The sequence below is a fragment of the Lucilia sericata genome, unplaced genomic scaffold, assembly GCF_015586225.1.
Source record: "Lucilia sericata isolate MDLA Ls3-8-SP2 unplaced genomic scaffold, ASM1558622v1 Contig000161F_arrow, whole genome shotgun sequence".
NCBI lineage: Eukaryota > Metazoa > Arthropoda > Insecta > Diptera > Calliphoridae > Lucilia > Lucilia sericata.
This window is the reverse complement of record NW_023994191.1, coordinates 338,777-358,600: the sequence shown is the minus strand read 5'-3', so window position 1 is coordinate 358,600 and position 19,824 is coordinate 338,777. Positions and strand designations below refer to the sequence as shown.

Here is a 19,824-nt window from a genome sequence, read left to right as displayed (position 1 = left end):
TCTGAATTTTTATATCTAAATTTTATTTTCAATGTGTATTTTAAATATTTGCATTCATTAATTATAAGCAATAACTTTGCTTAAAACTATTATCAATTATAATTTAAAACATTCTCCATCAACAAGTGATTACATTTATGTTGTGCAATCGTATTTTTTCCACCAATCCGCAAACATTTTTACTTTTGTTATAATATTTTGTTCTTTTTGAAGACGGCGCCATTTGTTAGCATCTAAATTAAGCATACCGCCAATTATTTCTTGTGCAAAATTTGGCGGAAATCTTTCTTCATCCTCAATTACGTGGGCAAATCCCGTATCCATGCCGAAATTTACCCAAAAATAAGGCAATCCTTTTGGTATAGAGGAACGCAAAGACTTCTGGCGCAATGAAACCAGTTGCTTATTGACACACCATTCATGTTCCGATTCTTCTATGGCTTTTTTGAAATAAAACGGAGCCATTTCGCCATCTGATTCCCGAATGGGAATACAATGTATGACCAAATGCGGTCGTCTGTGCAATCGATTAGCAATTTCAAAGAAAATTACGTCCTTATGTTGTGAAGCAAACATACGTGTTAATGCTTTACGGAAATCATTTATTTCGGCCCATGTGTCTTCGTCGATTTGAGTACAGCATGTTGCATGTTGATTTGTTATTATCATACAATGACCAGGCTGAAGACCCTGGTACCAAGGTAAAGCCAAATATACATTTTCACCAACACATACAAGTAGTTCCTTTTGCATTTTCGTTGAATCAAAGCATTTGTCGCAATTGTCTAATGCTGCCTCAACCTTTTGATGTTCACGAATAGCTCTATCGCGATCTTTACGATCGGAGCGTGAAGAATCATCTTGACATATTTTTTCGGCAAATATATCCTCCATATCATCATTAGGATTTTTATGTTTTCCAGCGATGTTGGCAAATTGTAAATTGGCATCTGATGCACTTGTATATTTTTCCCTTTCAAACATTTGCTTTATATCATATCGATCATCATCAGCAAAGTAGCGAACTCTCTCACCAGACTCATCATGGGTGTTAACACGTTTTTGCTTCTGTTTTTTCCTGCCACCGTACAAATCTCTGGGATCCAAAACTTTCGATGCCGGCAATGGTCTAGACTGACCCTTGTGGTCAGTGTGCGTCAGTAGAATGTGTTCATCTTTCTTTCCAGACTTTTCTTCTTTAGTTGAACTGTGTTTGCCTTCAAGATATGCCGATTTTTGACGTTCTTTAAATATGTTTCTTTGGGTACGTGCCTTTTCCAACTTCTCGCGTAATTCATCAGCAAGTGACATGTTTCCCATTATTTCGGCTTTAAGAATTTTTGCACCTAATTCATTCATTTGTTGATCGGTTAAAAATTCTGATGAGTTTGTAGAGGATATTTCCTTATTAGGTTCCCCTTTAGGTTCTTCATCATTTGTTGACGAGCTGTCATCACTAGATGAGGGAGACTTTTTTCTTTGCAGAGCCAAACATTCATTTGGTAAGGGTTTGTCTCTTTGCTTTTTCCAACCTTTTGATGAGTAGCAGTTACTTTGAGAAAATACAGATTTTTTATTTGTGTAATTATCATCATCTTTTGGTTTTTGAAATGCGGGTAAACCTGTTCCCGTTGTTTTCCAATAGGGATTTAATTCTCGTGTACTTTTTGCCGGATCATAAGCATCAATTTGCTGTTTATCATTTGGTTTATTTTCTACTCGCTCTCGTGAATAAGTTTTTAGCATTAATGAATCGGTCATCCAACTATCTCTTTGTAATGGTTCCTCTGATTTCTTTATTTCTATAAATTCAGATTTTTCATTATCCGTATTCTCACTGTCTGTGTCACTACTACTACTGGTGGTCCTTTTACTTTTTGAACTTTTCTTATGTTTCTTTTTTGACTTCTTTGATTTTTTGCGCTTTTTCTGCTCATCACTTGACGAAGATGTAGAATCATCGTCGGATGTGGAATCGGAATCACTTGAATCACTTTCATCATCGGTGCTAGAGTGTTTACGTTTTCTGTTTGATTTTTTCTTCGATTTTTTACTTTTCTTATCTTTTTTCTTTTTGGATTTTTTAACTTCTTTACTTCTTTTCTTTAGTTTTTTCTCGACAGAGGGTAACATCCAGTTGGATTCACCTTTTAAAAGCCTTTCAGTCTCACGTTCAGCTCTTTGCACAGCCCGCTTTTTGGCCTCATCCAGCATGTTTTCTCGCGCCTCTCGTAGATCCTGCCGAGCTTTATCTTTCGCACGTGCACTTTCAAATTGAATAAAACTCATTTTATCTTAATTATATTTTAATAACTTATAACAAATATAAACAAATTTTTATTGAAAATGTAATTTGAAAAAAAGTAAATAAACAGCAGGCTGTATTTTTTCAATAGTTGTGTTGAAACAGAAATCAGCCTTTCGTCAATAATAGGGTGACTCAGAGTATTATGTTTTCGTTAAATTTTGTTTGCATCTACAGTGTTTTTAATACAGAATCTGAAAAATATTCTAATATACATTGAGAGATCTTACTAATTTCTTTGAATGATATGTTAAACCATGGTAAATACAAATACATACATATATCGTTAGCTTAGTACGTAAACGTAAAAAGTTCACTTTTTATAGAAATTGAGATTTTAATGCTGAATGGTAGTATAACTTGAAATACACATGTTACAATAAGAAAAATTACCTTATTTTTACTTTAAACATGTACTTTTGTTGTGGTATGCAAACGTGCTAAGTCCTCAAAACAATTAAAATATACAAAGAAAAAGTACTAAGTCCTTACAATTTGCTATTATAAACGCATTAATTAGTCATGTAAAAAGAAATATCAAACATTTTGTACATCAACGTCTAGGAAATAGTTGTAGTTTGTAAAATCGTTTCAATTGAGTACAAATTCATGGAATACTTTTTAAAATAAAATAAAACAAGTAAATATTGCAAAAAAAAAAACTGATTTTATTTAAGAGGGATGATATAGAGTATAGCATAAATTATGGACCGAATCTCATAGTACTTAGTATGGAAATTTTGGTTTCTATAAAACTTGTTAACGTTGAATTGCATCGCTATTAAGCCAGTTGTGCGCTTTAAAATCATTGGGGGTAGGATCAAACATTGCCCTATCCTCATAAAATGTTCTAAATAGTTTTTGGGTCCCACAAATCTTGTTTATGTCGGATTTCATCACCATTCTGGTATTTTAAAACAGTTATAAGCTTTAGAGTAATTTTTTCAAGGGTGCTTTATGTGGGAGCTATGATCAAATATGGACCAAGACTCATAAAAATTAGTGTAGTAATTTAAGTTCATTAAAGTTTTAAATATATAGTATTTCAAAGCTTTACTTATATGTTTAATGCATTTATGAGGGTTAAAAAATTTCTAAGAAAATGTGTAATAGGCATAAGTATTCAACTGCTTTATTTTTAAATTGTTTCACAACTGATATTAAAAAAAGAGAAATCTAAGAAGAAAACTGCGTTTACAGATTTTAAAAATATAAAATTAAAGAAAAGTTGTGAAGTTTTTTGCTTCTCCTATAAAATTTACAAAATAGGACTTGTTACGTTTGCGTACTAAGCTAACGGTATATTTTATATAAAAAAATAAGATAAAAAATGTACCCTTATTATCACCTAAATAATTAGATGGAAACAGATCAATAATTCTAAGCTTGAAGGTCATTACTGATGATATAAAATAATATAAATTGGTTGGGTAATAAATTCAAAATACGATCAGATTGCACAACAAATATTGAATTGTGTATAGCATATAAAATAATTTGTGGATTCCGAATAGATCTTGTAAATAATATTTTTTGTGCAATATGCTGGGATATTTGATGTTTAATAATTTTATATACTAATTATTTTTTATATTTTAAATTCTCAAATATCTGTATTACAGACTCTGTAACTCCTAAACCAAATGAGTGCAAGAACAAATTTTTACACTAAACTATTTTAAATTAATGGAATCGGTTAGCTATGCAATTTTTTTATTTCATATTTTCTGTGCAGTAGGTCTTCGATGGGTCGTCTTTCCCCTTTAGGGTGTCGCTAAATATGACACTACTACTTTTAAAAATTATTCTAGTTTCAAGTTTATATTTATGTAAAAAATATAACTTTGAAGTCTTATAACAAGAGGACAAAAATTCCTATTCTTATGTGAGCTAAACCGTGGAAATGATATTAAATTACAAGGTGATTTAGCGATCAGGATTTATGCCCAGACAAAAACAGCCAGACAGACAGCCAGCAAAAAGATATATTAAATTGCTTAAAATTTTTATAAATGTTTTCTGGCCACACTATAATCAATTCCTGTTGTATTAATATTCAATTAGAAACACCCTGTTGCTATTTATTTTTCACCTACACACTGGAATTTTGACAACTAATATATATTGCAAAAATTAACACAAAAATTTACAGTTGTTTACATTACAGATTTACATAGAAAACTTTAAAATCAAAGAAAGTTTTAAAATGCCTTTGTATGAAACGGTAATGCAAGAGAAGCCTCCAGTTGTTTTGGACATTGGAACTGCATATACTAAGTATGATTCGTGAAAATTTGTAATACAAGTGACGTCATTTAAGGTAATAAATTTTTTCTATATTTTATTAGGCTGGGCTTTGCGGCAGAGGCGTATCCACGTAAAATTATACCATCCGAAGTTATTCTGTCCGTAAATGGCAAAACAAAGAATATCTTTGACTATGAGGATAAACTTGAATTTTACGATCAGATAATTGAATTTTTACAAACTATATTCTTTAAGTATGAAATTTGCTGCTTAAAATATTAGGCATTATTTACAATTCTTGTATCTTTTTGCAGATATCTTTTAGTTAGTCCTAAAGAAAGGAAAATCGTTATAGTGGAGAATGTTTTTGGTCAAATAATAGTTCGCGAAACTTTGGCAAAAGCATTATTTCGCCACTTTGAAGTTTCTTCGGTTTTGTATGTGCCTTCACATATGATTGCCCTTTCCACATTAGCGGTACCCCATGGAGTTGTTATAGATATGGGTTATAGTGAGACTACTGTTATGCCAGTTTTCAGTGGTGTACAAATAATGCAAGCATTCCAAGATCAGAAATATGGTGGATATGCTTTGCATGAGGAAATTAAGCGTCAGTTATTGCAGGAGGGTGTAAAAGAAGAGTATCTTACAGAATCAGTATTAGAGGATATAAAAGTTCGTGCTTGTTTTGTAACAAAATTAAAAAGAGCTCAGGACTATCTTAACAATCAGCCACCCCAATCTCCACCCAGTGTGGATTATCCCATTGCGGATAATGAGATTATTACCGTACCAGGCAAAGTTCGGGAAACCGCATTCGAAATTCTATTCGAAGAAAATAATGATCGTGATAGTTTGCCACATTTAATAATAAAATCAATTCTTCGTTGTCCACGCGATATCCGACGCGTTTTAACTGAAAACATTTTTGTGGTGGGTGGAAGTTCTATTATAATGGGTTTATTGCCGCGTCTTAAAGAAGAACTCCAGCATTTAGTTGCCAACGACAAGGAATATAAAGAAAAACTGCATGGCGATATAACATTTAAGTTTCATAAAACTATTGGTCGTCCCAACATAGTTAACTGGCTGGGAGGTTCTTTGTGCGGTGGTACCGATTTGGTTAATACTCGTTCTTTAACTAAAGAGGCGTATATAAGACTAGAACGTGTACCCGATTGGAGTTGTTTGGATGATAATCGCATGTCGGGTTGATATTTTTAATTATGTATATTTATTCTCGTTGTGAACAAAAAGTAAATAGATGATGGATATGCTTAATAAATTAATAATACCCTACTAAATATAACATTCTACATATAATGAATAAGAGTTAAATGAATTAGATTTAATTTGTCATATGTACCTTTCATCGAAAGCTTTAAAAATGAATCTTAAGGAGTACATTTTTACTAAAAATTTGTATTTAGGATTTTTTCTTAAATTTTATTTAATACTTTGATTTATTCTATGTACTACCTACAAGTCCGAATTTAACTTGTAATCTTCGTTCTTCCTCTTTAAGGGCTTCCAAATTTCGTGCTCGTGTTTCTTCATCGTCATCTTTATGAGTATAGAAATGGGCACGTAAATCACATTGTAAACGAAAACCTTGCGGACATAAATCACATTTATAGACATTATCTCCTATATGTCCACGCATATGTTTGATTAAATCATTACTTTGTGCAAATGCTCTTTCACAATATTTGCATTTGTATGGTTTTTCTCCTGTGTGGGTGCGCATATGTCTACGACATTGATCCGCTAAAACAAATCTGAAAATTGAATTTTAGATTTTGGAGATTAGTAAAAGAAGTATATATTTTACCTCATATCACAGTAATCACATTTATGATTTCTTTCGCCTGTATGATACATTTTGTGTTTTTTCAAAAGATATGGTTTCGTGAAACCCGCACCACATATATCACAAATATGTGATTTTATTTTATTATGCACTACTTTATGCGATGCTAAATCACTTAAGCAAGGAAATCTTTTCGGACAATGTTGACAGACATAAGGTCGGTCAGTACCGTGACGTAGGAAATGTTGCTTCATATTGCTTAAACTTTTAAAAGCTTTTCCACACTCTGAACAAAGATAAGGCTGTTCACCAGTATGTATTCTCATGTGATCCTTTAAAGAACTGGATTGCTGAAAGACTACAAAACGAAGTTTATTATCTTAAAATTTTTTCCGTAATTTTTATGTAGCTAGTTACCCTTTTTACAAACTTCGCATTCATATTTAGTTCTAGTTTTAGTCTCACCACCTGAATCTGCCGGCCTAAGGTGTATACGTTTGTGTCGTTTTAAACTTTTTCGCGTTGATAAACGGTTGCCACACTCATCGCATACAAAACTTTTACTTTCGTTATCCTTAGTATTACTTGTTTCCTTGGAATTTTTCTTAGATTCTTTAATTGTCTCCGATGTGATGTTATCTTTTTTATCCTCAATATCATTTGAAATTTTGACATCACTAGAAGTCAAATCTTTTTCTTTTTTTACCATTTTGCCAGCAGCCCTTGTAGCTTTTTTACTATATGAGATATCCTTTGCAACGTTTGTTTAAAGCAGAAATCTAAAATATAAACTTACCTTTTTGTTACATTATTCGAAGACTCCCATTCACTATCCTTATCACTGTCGACATCACAAAATTCATCACTATCACTATAGTCTTCCCAATGATTTTCTTCCGTTTCAAATTTTATATCTTCCGCATCCTCTTTTAAGCTTTTTGGCTCAAGAGGCGTCTCTTGGTCTAATGCTTCATCTATTTCAATCTTTAAAATATTATCAATTAAGGGATCCGTGATAATTTGTGAATTAACTGCTGGTTTATCATCTTTAATCATTTGACGAAACTTTTCCTCCACTTTTATACACATTTGCTGAAACTCATGAGCACTTACAAGCCTTTCCAAGCAATTTTCGCATACAGTTTTGGGCAACATATCATCCGTCTCAATAGTTAGTTGTGGTGTTGTAAGCATAAGTAATTCCATAATTGTTATATTTTTACATTCCTTACTTTGTGGTTCATTGAAAATTGAAATTGTTTTGCGTTTATTGTCTTTAGTTTCCTTTTCATCTTCAACTTCTCCATTCATGCAGGTTCTACAAAAGTTTTCCAAGAGTGTAATAGTTGTACTATTCATAATAAATCACTAAATATTCATTAAACAATAAATAATTTGCAACAAAAATTGTTTTCGGTACTTTGGGAAAACAAAATTTATGTTTACATTACGTTGCCAACCGCTTTTTTTAAGATATTGACGAATGAGTTGCCATATCTGTGTTTATGTTTGTAAACAAAAAATAACAAACAAATACACGTAGAAAAATTACAAAGTTAATACTTTTGACATTATTACATGATATGAAATGTTCGTTGAAATTGTAATTAAAAGATTTGAGTTGAAAATGGATTTAAACTAATTGAATCAAAATTAAGACGTGTTAGATATTATATGAATGCCGTATCATTAAAAATAATTATTTAACCGTTATGTCAATAGCCACATACCCGGGTATGTTTTTCATTTTTAAAGTGATATATCTCGAGGTCTATATATCGTATCGGCTTGAAATTTTACTACGCTTTCAGAGTAATGTTTTCTATATATTTTCCAAAAATTAGTTAGATATATATATCGTCACCTAAAACGCAAACAGCCCTATCTAACATTTTTAAAATTTTACAGGAGAAGCAAAGAACTATTCAAATTGAAAATTTTGTTTCTATCAACTAGATTTATTTGTAGTAAATAAACAAATTGTTTAATGGTGAAACGTATTATTTGTTATGATAGTTGACATTGGCGTACATAAAAATGGATAAATTGGTTTTTTTACCTTTAATATTTAAATGTTTTTGTAGATATATATATATTAAAGCGATTTATGACCGATTTTCTATTTTTGCCTCGTGTATCAATACCCAACATACCCCGTTATGTATACAAATTATATGTCAGTTGTCGGACAAAAATTAAGTTCCATTATAAATTTTATGTTTTATTATTAGAATTATTATATTATTGTATCTTATGAAAAAAAATTGAATTAAACAACAAATTTAGTTTCAAATGCAGAGTCATGTGTCTTTATTCATAAATATATATTTGTGGACCCTGTAACATTAACAAATATGGGCCGATTTCGATGAAATAAATTTTTTTGTTGTATATGACTTAGTAAAGTAAAATTATGCTGATTATAATAATTTTTAATATTTAAGTTTTAATTTTTGGCCATGACTTAGCAATCTTTTTTTGCAAAAAAGTTCCCTACTTACGAAATCAAAAACAATTTCTTTAATGCTAATCGATTTGTTTTAGTTTTGTTCAATTATCTTTCCCGGTCACAGAGTAATAGCTTCTTGAAGTCAAAATTTTACAAAGTCAAATTCTGCATACGTTATGAAGGCGTTTTTGCATATGACATTTTTGTTAACAGGAAAGCAATAAGAAAACTTTAAAAATATTGCTAAAATTTAATGGTTTATGATCAAAAACTATTTAATTTTTATATACAGACGTTTTATTAAATGTATAAAAAGATGAAATAGCCATAAAAATTGTATGACATACCCGGGTATGTTGGGTATTGATGTACGTAATTTTGCTCGGGTATAGACAAGACTGTTAAAAATTTATATTTGGCAGAAAATTCAACGGTTAAAAGGTAACGGTAACATTAACTAGCATTATTTCAGTAACAGTATATTTAGTTTTTCGTAACAGTATGTTGTTGACGGTATTTTGACATGTTTCGGTAACGTTATTTTAGCGGTAAAGGTACTAAATTGAAAGAGTTTTCTGCATATATGTAAGTATGGCTTAAAAAACATAGGCATTTCAGTTAATTCGCTAACATAGGGCAAACGAGCTGAATAAGTATTTTAGTGGTAACGGTAGCCAATATTGCTTTAATATCTCATCCAAAAAAATTAATGTAATTAATGTAATAGTTTTATTATGTTAGACAAGAAAGGAAAAACTTTACGGGAAAACATAAACTAAAGTACATTTATTTTAAATGCTGTATATACAATATAAAATTAATAATTTATCTGCAATAAATTCCTTTCAAAGTCATTGCATTGAGTTCGGCTAAATTTCGGGCTTTAGTTTCTTCATCATCGTTTTTATGCGTAGAAAAATGCTCTCTTACGACTTTAACTGTGGGAAATCTTAGAGGACATAATTCGCATTGATATACATTATCGCCTAAATGTATGCGTAAATGTTTGGTTAATTCATTCGATTGACAGTAGGCCTTTTCACAATAATTGCATTTGTATGGTTTTTCGCCAGTGTGAATTCTTACGTGACGCTGTAGTTTTTCATTTGTAATAAAACTAAAAATATGTATAAAAATTTATATTTTGAAGTGAAATTATATAACAGTATCTTACCGTTTATCGCAATATTCACAAGAAAATGGCCGATCATTTGTATGATACATTTTGTGTTTTTTCAATAAAAAGGGTTTTGGAAATCCTCGACCACATATATCGCAAATGTGAGTTCTTGGTCTGGCTTTATGGACATCATAATGTGAGGCCAAATCAGTTTTAGTTGGAAAGGACTTCGGACAGTCTGGACAGGGAAAGAGTTTTTCATTGAGATGTCGAAATGAATGCTGTTTAAGACTACCGGACGAGGTAAAAGATTTACCACATTCTGAACATAAAAATGGTCTTTCACCTTGAGAAAAAGACTTTATTATAAAAACCTAGATTTATTTAAAAAAAATAGATTGAAATATTAATTACCACTATGAGTACGCAGATGATCTTTTAGCATGTAACCTTGTGTAAATCCTGAAAAGGAATATTTTTATGTTTTATTTCTTTTGAATTACTTTTCCTTATACTTACCTCTATCACAAATATTGCACACAAATTTTGGTTCTTCATTATCGCGTTTAGCGTGCATTTCTAGATGTTTCTTAAGCGATAATTTCGATTTTAATTTCCGTTTGCATCTGTCACAGGGATATAGTTGTTCAACAGTTATGTGTTGTTTATTTGTAGTTGAGATTTTTGCGCTAAACTCCTCCTCGTAGTCCTCGTCATCATCATCATCGCCATCATCTTTAACATCTTCATCGTCGTCAAATTCAAGTGTTTCAAAAACCTCGTCATCTACTTCTTCTCTTGTGAGAATTGCAGATTTATCAGTTACTTTAGATTTTCTTATGAATTATAAAAATATATAAGGTTTTATTAAGTTTTTAATAATTTCAAGTTGAATTCATTATTATAAGAATTTTGAAAACCAAATTGATAAACTTTTACTTCATAAAAGTGTACCTTCTCAAAAACTTTTAAAATTAGTCTAGACTAGAATATAGACTAGACTGTCGACTGGACTATAAACAAGACTATAGAATACACTGAAGACTAGTCTATAGCCTAGATTATAGGCTAGACTAGATTATAGACTAGACTATAAACTAGACTAAAAGCTAGACTAAAGACTTGACTAAAGACTAGATTAAAGACTAGACTGTAGACTAGACTATAGAGTAGACTGTAGACTCGACTGTAAGCTATATTGTAGATTTGACTATACACTATACTAGATTATAGACTAGACTATAGACAAGACTATAGACTAGATTATAATCCTTGCTATAGACTATAGGATGTCACCCAGAAACAATAACATTGAATGAAAAAGAATATAATTAAAATATACTTGTTTTTTATATTATCTAGTTAATTATTTACTAAGGGAATAAATTACTTTTATTAATTTTCAAAATTGCTTACGCTAACTTATTAAATACAATAAATTATATTTATTATTAAAAAAAAACTAATATTCATTTATGTAGTTTATAATAAACCAAGAATGATTTCAGTACTCCATCACACGATTATCATATAAAGTGCAAAATTTAATAGTGCTACAGTTGTGGCAGTCATTATTGATTTGTGCTTATTTAAAAAATACTCCTTTCATTTCCAAGGCATTTAATTCTGCCAAGTTATGTCTCTTAGTTTCTTCATTATCGTTTTTGTGCGTTGAAAAATGTGCGCGTAAAATTTTCACTGTTTTAAAACGCAGCGGACACATTTCACATTGATAGACATTTTCACCTAAATGAGAACGCAAATGTTTTATCAATTCACTCGACTGACAATAGGCATTTTTACAATAATTGCATTTATAGGGTTTCTCGCCGGTATGAATGCGTGTATGACGTTTTAATTTTTCATTCGTAACAAAACTAAAAAAAAAGATTTTAATTAAAATATGAAAGCATTTCAGAAATTAAAGGTTGTTTTACCGTTTTTCACAAAATTCACAAGCAAATGGTCGATCATTGTTATGATACATTTTGTGTTTTTTCAGTAGGAAAGGCTTGTGAAAACCACGTCCACAAATGTCGCAAATGTGATTTTTTGGTTTAGCTTTGTGTATAATATGATGGGAGACCAAATCGGATTTTGTGGTAAACGAGCGTGGACAGTCAGGACATTGAAAGTTTTTTTCGCTTAAATGGCGGTATGAATGTTCTTTTAAACCTCCCGCTGTGGTATAACCTTTGCCACATTCTGGACATAAAAATACCTTCTCACCTTTAAAAATAATGCAAAAGTGTAATAAATTATAAAATGTATGTACATTTATTAGAAACTTACCACTATGTGCACGCATATGATCTTTTAACGAGGATTTGTCTTCAAATTCTAAAATTAATGTTTAAAATAATTTTAATATTTACTTTCTGGTTTTGTATTTATTAAACATTGTATTTACCTTGTTTGCATACAGAACATTTATATGTTTGTTCTTTGCTATCGTGCATTTGTTGGTGTTTTTTAAATGACAATTCTGTTTTCAGTTTTCTTTTGCATTTATTGCAAGGATAAAACTTTTGTTGGCCATCAAGTGGATTTTCTTTTATGCTTTTCTTTTTTCTTGCAGCTGCTCTATGTCGTTTAGCATTGTCCATCGTTATATTTTCATCGTCTTTTAAGTGATCATCATCGATCTGTTGTGTTTTTGAATGTTTTGTTTTTTTAGTTTTACTTTAAATAACGAGAAATTAAGTAAAATAGTTTTGTTTTTTTAAATATGTCTATCACATGGTATCAAATTAACAATTTTAGCAAATATTTGAAAAAAAAAACTATAACATATTAATTTCAATACTTAATCATATACTGGTAATGAGAAAGGCAAACGCGATTTTGGAATGTTTAATAGCTTCATAATTATAAGCTAATTATATAAAGGGCTAAAGACTCTATTAAGTAGCCTTCGTTAGTCAAACCTCGCGAGACAATCTCACAAAAATTTTGTATTTAATAGGTCTACTTATCAGGTTAACTTTCCTTGTGGAATTTTAGATCATAGACTAACGATTTTACAATTCAGGGTTACAACTATGGTAGAGTTTTCAAGTAGGGATAATTGGCTTAGTTCCAATAAACTGTTTGAGTGGTGGCAAAGGTGTCGGCTTCTACAGCTGATACAGATATGAAAAGTTCCTTCAGAATTTTAGGCCAGAGTCTTCCAAGCGGCGATCTTTTAGCAATCTGAACGAATTGGTTAGGTTCGATTCTTGACTGGTTAGGTTCGATTCTTGGCTAGTGGGACAATATGATATGATGAGGATGTTGAGCAACTAGAGAGAGTTGAGTCATCTGCTAATGTTCTAAAGTTCCACGACGAACTGTGGGATATTTCAGGGTGCATCCCTTTTAATCTATAAGGTTTTATTAGAGAAATAGCTAACTTCACTTATAATATTTGCCTTCTATCGGAATCTGAAACCTATTATTTTCAGGAACCTGGTTGAATACCTTGCACATCTGTCTAGTTGCAGTTCTTGCTATTTTTCTTTTCTTCAATATATTATTTTTTTGCTTAATAAAGTTTAAAAAAAAGATGTATACATTATAGTTTATTTAAGAATCGTTTAATATTTATTTAATAACTAAAAATAAACATAAGTTTATAAATTATAAATTAGATATATTCGAATTGAATATTTAGAAATTTTAGCAAAATAATAAATCATAGTACAAACAATAAATACTATACTGATTGCATTTGGATCTCTTATTTGAAAAACATGCCTTTCATCTCCAATGCATTAAGTTCGGCTAAATTGCGAGCTTTTGTTTCTTCGTCATCGTTTTTGTGTGTTGCAAAGTGGCTGCGTAAAAGTTTAACGGTTTTTAATCTAACCGGACACAATTCGCATTGATAAACATTTTCACCCAAATGTGAACGTAAATGCTTCATTAATTCACTTGATTGGCAGTATGTTCGCACACAATAGTTACACTTGTAGGGCTTTTCACCAGTATGAATGCGGGTATGACGTTTGACTTTTTCGTGTGTAACAAAACTATAAGTTAAACATAATTATAAAAATGTAATAAAACAATTATTTGAATTTTTTTAATTTACCTTTTATCGCAATATTCACAGGCAAATGGTCTCTCATTATTATGATACATTTTGTGCTGTTTTAACAAGTAAGGCTTGTAAAATCCACGACCACAAACATCACAAATGTGATTTCTGGGTTTAGCCTTGTGAATATCATAATGTGAGAGCATATCAGTTTTGGTAGGAAATGACCTGGGGCAGTCGGGACAAGGAAATTGTTTTTCCTCTAAATGACGTAGTGAATGTTGCTTTAAACTTCCCGCCGATGTAAAGCCTTTGCCACATTCCGAACACAGATAAGGACGTTCGCCTAATAGTATTAATTTGACACTTCAGTTATGGACACATACACACATACATATCTTGTTAATTAAAAGCTAAACTTACCAACATGTTTTCTTTGATGTTCCCTCAATACAGAACCATAATGAAATGCTAAAATTAAAGACAATTATTATTTTTTAAAGACATTTATATATAAATATATTAATTTCTTATTTTACCTTTATTGCAAATGTTACATACATATTTGCGTCCTTCTTTGTCTCTTTTTTCATGTCTTCCTTCGTGTCTTAATAATGAATCTTTTGATTTTAATATTTTCTTGCATCGTTTGCACGGATAATTTCCTTTAGTTTTAATTTCTTTTGTTATTGTTGATCTTTTTGTTGTACTGCTTTTAAATTCTTCATCATCATCTTCGTTTTTCTCATCCGCACAAAAAACGTTGAATATTTCATCACCAACCAGTTCATTTTTGTGTTTTTTACTTTTTTTCAATTTACTTTAAATAATGAAAAATAAAGTAAAGATTTTTTGAACTTTTTTTAAACTTTATTTCACAAAGAAAAAAATTTATATAATTAGAACACGAAGAAGTATTTTTTAAAACAACTTTCACCCGATTTTTTTAATGCATTTTTAAGTTATGCATTTTTAATTAAAAATGTACTTAATAATAAATATTAGATTATGATTTAAATGAAAATGTGTTCCGTATCGATGAAAATTTATTTCTAAATATTATCGCCGAAAATGTATGGAAACTAGTTAAAAATAATATGTGATAATTCAGTTATATTTAAATATGTAAGTATTAATAATAATTAAATTCGAACTTATGCTCGAAATTTTTTCATGAATCTTTAAATTAAGACTATTCTTAAAAATTAAGTTTTGTTAGGGTCAATTTCTTTTATTTAAAATTTTTAAGAACAAAATATGAAAAATTTAAATTAGAAAAAGTACTAATTCTTCGAAAAATAATATTTTTACAATTAAAAGTATGTACTGTTTTGCATTTGTTAAAGGTCTTTTAAAGCTATTTTGATAGATAGAATACATTAGATACTTGAAAATGTTTAAATAAAACAATTTTATCTATTCGAGCTTTTAAATTTTAACTTTGGACACTTTTATGTGGTCTATTCAAGGCTATTAACTACTAAAAAAATAGTATTAGGACTAGTCTATTTAGTCTAAGGTTTAGTCTATGGACTACTCTATAGGTTAATTTGTTCTTTATTGTATAGTTTATGAACTAGTCAATAAACAAGACTATTTACTGGTTTGAGGATAATCTTTTGATTAGCCGATTGACTAGTAATATAATATAAAAAAGTTGCTTTTATATTATATTTCAGAACATAATCATTTTTAAGATTTATTCGATAATTCGAAAGTTAATTCAGAATTTATTTAAAGCTCAAACTTGTTTGAAATAAACTTTTAATAATTAACCAAAGAAAACTGGGCTATGCTTTGTTATTAACATTCAAATTTCAAAACTTCAAGATATTACTTTAAATCATAGCTGTAAAATAATGATTAATAATCGTAATCATTATTAATTAGATTATTTTTATTAAAAATGTAAAATTAATGATTAATTAACGATTATTTTCAATATTTTTAATTAATTATTGATTACGATTAAAAATAATCTAAAAATAATCAGGGATTAATTAGAATTAATGAAAATAATCAAAAAAAAAAAAAAAAAAAAACTAAATCAAAAAATTAGTCGATTATTTTCAAGGATTAATTTTGATTATTTTCCATATATTTAGTATAATTTCCTCCCAAAAAACACTCTAAGAAAAATTTAATTATTTTTCCGGTAATCCGCTAAAAATTACGGATTTTTTGAGACCCATTTCGAAAAGATTGCAGTAATTTTTTCTAATATGTTGTACTGAGATCAAGATTTTCAATCGAAATAAACTTGATAAATATATTGTTTTCAATAAAATAGTCATGTAATCGTATAGTGTGTAACTAGAAAAACAGTTTTCCATTACTCGTAATGTAAAAAGATAGAGAATTGTACCAAATATATTGAAATTAATCAAAAATAATCAAAAATATCCTTGAAAATAATCAAATTAATTATTTGATTAATTCTGATTATTTTTGATTATTTTTATTAATTCTAATTAATCCTGATTATTTTTAGATTAATTTATTTATTTATTTTTTATTTATTTAATTTGTTATTATACAATTATAACTACAATACAATTTTAATCGTAATCAATTAATAATCAGAAATTTTATACCAGGGTATTAAATAATCATTACGATTATTTTTTAAAAATAATTTAATTGATTATTATTCGTAATCGAAATTTTACAGCTATGCTTTAAATTAAGAATTTTCGTAAATATATTTCATAATATATCAGAACAATTTTTTAAATATGTATGACAATTATTTTTAATAAATCAAATTCCGCTGAATTTGATGCCAGTTAGGTTGTTGCGTTTATAATGCAAATAGGGTTCTTTCGGATTTTTTCTACAAAGGGATAAAATATTTTAAATCTGTTTGAAAATGTATATTCCAGAACATTTTTAAAGAAAAGTATACAAAATGCTACACAAGATTTCTTCAAATTTCTAAATGACTTTTATGAATTCTGTCATGCTTTCTTACAGTAAATGATTTGCTAAATTTCAATAAAAACGTTTTTTTAGTTTATATTCGAAACTAATTTCACGTAGGTATGTATGTAGGTACTTTGCATATTTTTATACCCACCATCAAAAAAGATGGGGGGTATATTGATTTTGTCATTCCGTTTGTAACACATAGAAATATTGGTCATAGACCCACAAAAGTATATATATTCTGGGTCCTCATTAAATTCTAAGACGATCTAGCCATGTCTGTCCGTCTGTCCGTCCGTCCGTCTGTCTGTCTGTTGAAAGCACGATGGAGACCGAATGGAAAGAGCTAGAGGGTTGAAATTTCACATAAATATTTCTTATAGGTATGGTTTGTTTGGTATTGAAAATGGGCAATATCGGTCTACGTTTTCGGATAGCCCCCATACAAGTGGCCCCTCGAAAAGCAGCTTTAACAGCCATAACTTGTTTAAAAATACGAATATAGCGATGAAATTCGATATAAGTAAGTTTCTTATGATCCAAAATCAATATGCGAAATTTTATGAGGATCGGTCCATAATTGACCCTACTCCCCATATAAGTCCCCTTCAGAAAATGACTTTAACGCTCATTACTGGCTTAAAAATACTAGTATATAGATGAAATTCGACATAAGTAAGTTTCATACGAGTCAAAATCTATCTAAAAAATTTTATGAGGATCGGTCCATGATTGACCCTACCCCCCATATAAGGTCCCCTTTCAGAAAATGAATGCAACGCTCATTAATGGTTTAAAAATACGAGTGTAGCGATGAAATTCGACACAAATAAATTTAATACGAACCAAATTCTATCTACCAAATTTTATGAGGATCGACCCATAATTGACCCTACCCCCCTATACATGGTCCCCTTCAGAAAATTACTTTAACGATTATAACTGGCCTAAATATACGAGTATATAGATGAAATTCGACATAAGTAAGTTTCATTCGAGTCAAACGAGGTTTGATGGTGGGTATATAAGATTCGGCATAGCCGAATATAACACTCTTACTTGTTAAATTCTAGTTTACGTTTAAATAATTCAAGTAAATATATTTATTACCTTGACACCTTCTTTTCATTCCAATCTGCATCACTATTATTATCATCATCCCAAACTAAGTCGATACTACAATCACTGTAGCTTTCGATGAACTCTTCTTTTGCTTCGGCTGCTCTATTTATTTCCTCGTCCATAATCATTTCCTCATCAGTCTGCAAAGAATTCTCCTCAATGAACGAATCATCAAATTCAGTCTTAAAGACATCTTCATGGTCTTCTGTATCATTGAAAGGATTAATGGCATCATCGTCTCCTTCTAACATTTTATAGAATTTCTGTTCATTACTTAGACAGTTCTGCTGAAAATTGTACATTTCTTTGATTTTTTCCGAGCATTCAACACAAACATTCTTCGGCAACTGATCATTTTCATCGATTTTCAATTGTGGTACTGCAGTTTTAATCAGTTCCATTAAATTAAGTTTTTCTTTGGCTTCCTCCGGGACAGTAAAAATGGACACCATTTGTGGCGTTTTCATTTTTACTTTATTTCTGTTTGCCATTTCTTGTTGTTTACTTTCATTCAGCATGCATGTACGACACATATTTTCAAAGGATAAAGGCATTTTTTAGATTATTTGTTGTTATATTTATAATTAAATATATTTTTTTAGCAATTAGAAATTAGTTTTTCTTTTCCAAAACTAACAAAGTAGAAAATTATTGACGTTTGGTTTGGGTAAATATTACTTTATGTGGTGATGCCAGATTTGAAATATAACAAACAGTCGACTTTATTTAAATGTTTAGTGGACAACTTTTGATTTCTTTGTATATATATTTCTGATTTCTCTCTTTTGTACACTTTATAATGTAGAAAATTACTATTAACAAGAGATGGATTATTCGAAATGGATTTCTATACCTTTCACCTTCATGAGAAGGGTATATATAATTTTCCCTTTCCGTATGTAATTTCTAAAATGGTTCCTAACCCTATAAAATATATACATACATATATTCCGAGTCCGTATAGATAGCAGAGTCGATTAAGCCATGTCCGTCTGTCTGTTTGTCCGTCCTTTTAAAATCAATTTAAATCAATTTTCTAAAGACTCCAGACACAGATATAAGCCCCAGATATCTTCGGGATCCAAATTTTCAATAATTCTATCAGACGTGATTTCGAGAAGTTTCCTATTTAAATTCAGCAAAATCTGTCCACAAATAATCGAGATATGTGCTAAAATCCGAGACAACCTCTGAAAATTTCATTTTCATTTCATTTATTTATTTTCATAACATGTAATATAAGCCTAAGAGGCCAAAATAAAAATATTACATAGCAGTAATTTCATCAAAATAAAAAATAAAATGTTTTGTATGTTTTGACAGAAGTAGTAACAACATTGATTACTGAAAAAAAACCTATGTTTGGATGTGTATTACTTTTATTGCTTTAAATATTTTCTTGCTTTTTTGTGTTTTGTTTGGCTTGTTGTTTGTTTTGTTATTGCTAAAGTAATACTAATAAACTAACTTTACATTTTAGAAAACTAAATATACTTAAACTCTTATGGTGAAGGATTTTTAAAATTCGGCAAAGACGAATATAGAACTCATACTTGTTTAGTTGTGTAAAAACGCCATTTGACTTAAAATAGATAGGGTAACATTATAAATTAAAATCAACACATGGTAACACTATTGATGCGGTAAAAAATAACTGTATATTTTAAACAAAAAAGTTGGCGTGTGAGATTCTAGCAAAAATTTGCATTTGAATTTGATGTTTATTTTCGGCTTAAAAGTGCAACAGTGAAAAAGTGTTTCATAAAAGAGCTGCTAAAAGTGTAATTCCTTGTAGAGGTAAGTGGTGTTACAAGTTTAATTCTTACAT

At 29.7% G+C, this 19,824-nt stretch overlaps 3 protein-coding genes across 3 annotated transcripts; 1 reads left to right on the top strand and 2 right to left on the bottom strand.

Moving 5' to 3' along the window:
- Positions 1-2,429, bottom strand: LOC119601386 (CWF19-like protein 2 homolog). Its single transcript, XM_037952304.1, has one exon. The coding sequence runs from the start codon at positions 2,287-2,289 to the stop codon at positions 136-138; it is 2,154 nt and encodes a 717-aa protein (XP_037808232.1). The 5' UTR covers positions 2,290-2,429; the 3' UTR covers positions 1-135.
- A 1,946-nt stretch (positions 2,430-4,375) lies between these two features.
- On the top strand, positions 4,376-5,875 carry LOC119601390 (actin-related protein 10). The gene is made up of 3 exons (XM_037952307.1): positions 4,376-4,582; positions 4,654-4,806; positions 4,867-5,875. Exons 1-3 carry the CDS (start codon positions 4,512-4,514, stop codon positions 5,765-5,767), a joined length of 1,125 nt encoding a protein of 374 aa, XP_037808235.1. The 5' UTR covers positions 4,376-4,511; the 3' UTR covers positions 5,768-5,875.
- A 102-nt stretch (positions 5,876-5,977) lies between these two features.
- LOC119601397 (zinc finger protein 208-like) lies at positions 5,978-18,674 on the bottom strand. Its single transcript, XM_037952317.1, has 17 exons — positions 17,985-18,674; positions 14,489-14,769; positions 14,373-14,420; positions 14,004-14,295; positions 13,653-13,941; positions 12,342-12,576; positions 12,224-12,271; positions 11,869-12,160; positions 11,519-11,808; positions 10,451-10,756; positions 10,346-10,393; positions 9,986-10,277; positions 9,742-9,928; positions 7,159-7,724; positions 6,780-7,099; positions 6,384-6,720; positions 5,978-6,330 (listed from the first exon to the last, which is right to left on the bottom strand). The coding sequence occupies exons 1-17, from the start codon at positions 18,548-18,550 to the stop codon at positions 6,021-6,023; spliced, it is 4,707 nt and encodes a 1,568-aa protein (XP_037808245.1). The 5' UTR covers positions 18,551-18,674; the 3' UTR covers positions 5,978-6,020.
- Positions 18,675-19,824: the final 1,150 nt, after the last annotated feature.

Excerpts from the sequence above, each read along its gene's own strand:
- LOC119601386 (XM_037952304.1), bottom strand. The coding sequence starts at position 2,289 with ATGAGTTTTATTCAATTTGAAAGTGCACGTGCGAAAGATAAAGCTCGG.
- LOC119601390 (XM_037952307.1), top strand. The coding sequence starts at position 4,512 with ATGCCTTTGTATGAAACGGTAATGCAAGAGAAGCCTCCAGTTGTTTTG. Across the intron at positions 4,583-4,653 it reads ATTGGAACTGCATATACTAA|GCTGGGCTTTGCGGCAGAGG; the intron begins GTATGATTCGTG and ends ATATTTTATTAG. Across the intron at positions 4,807-4,866 it reads TTACAAACTATATTCTTTAA|ATATCTTTTAGTTAGTCCTA; the intron begins GTATGAAATTTG and ends ATCTTTTTGCAG.
- LOC119601397 (XM_037952317.1), bottom strand. The coding sequence starts at position 18,550 with ATGCCTTTATCCTTTGAAAATATGTGTCGTACATGCATGCTGAATGAA. Across the intron at positions 14,421-14,488 it reads ATGTAACATTTGCAATAAAG|CATTTCATTATGGTTCTGTA; the intron begins GTAAAATAAGAA and ends CTTTAATTTTAG. Across the intron at positions 10,278-10,345 it reads TCATCTGCGTACTCATAGTG|GTGAAAGACCATTTTTATGT; the intron begins GTAATTAATATT and ends CTTTTTCTCAAG.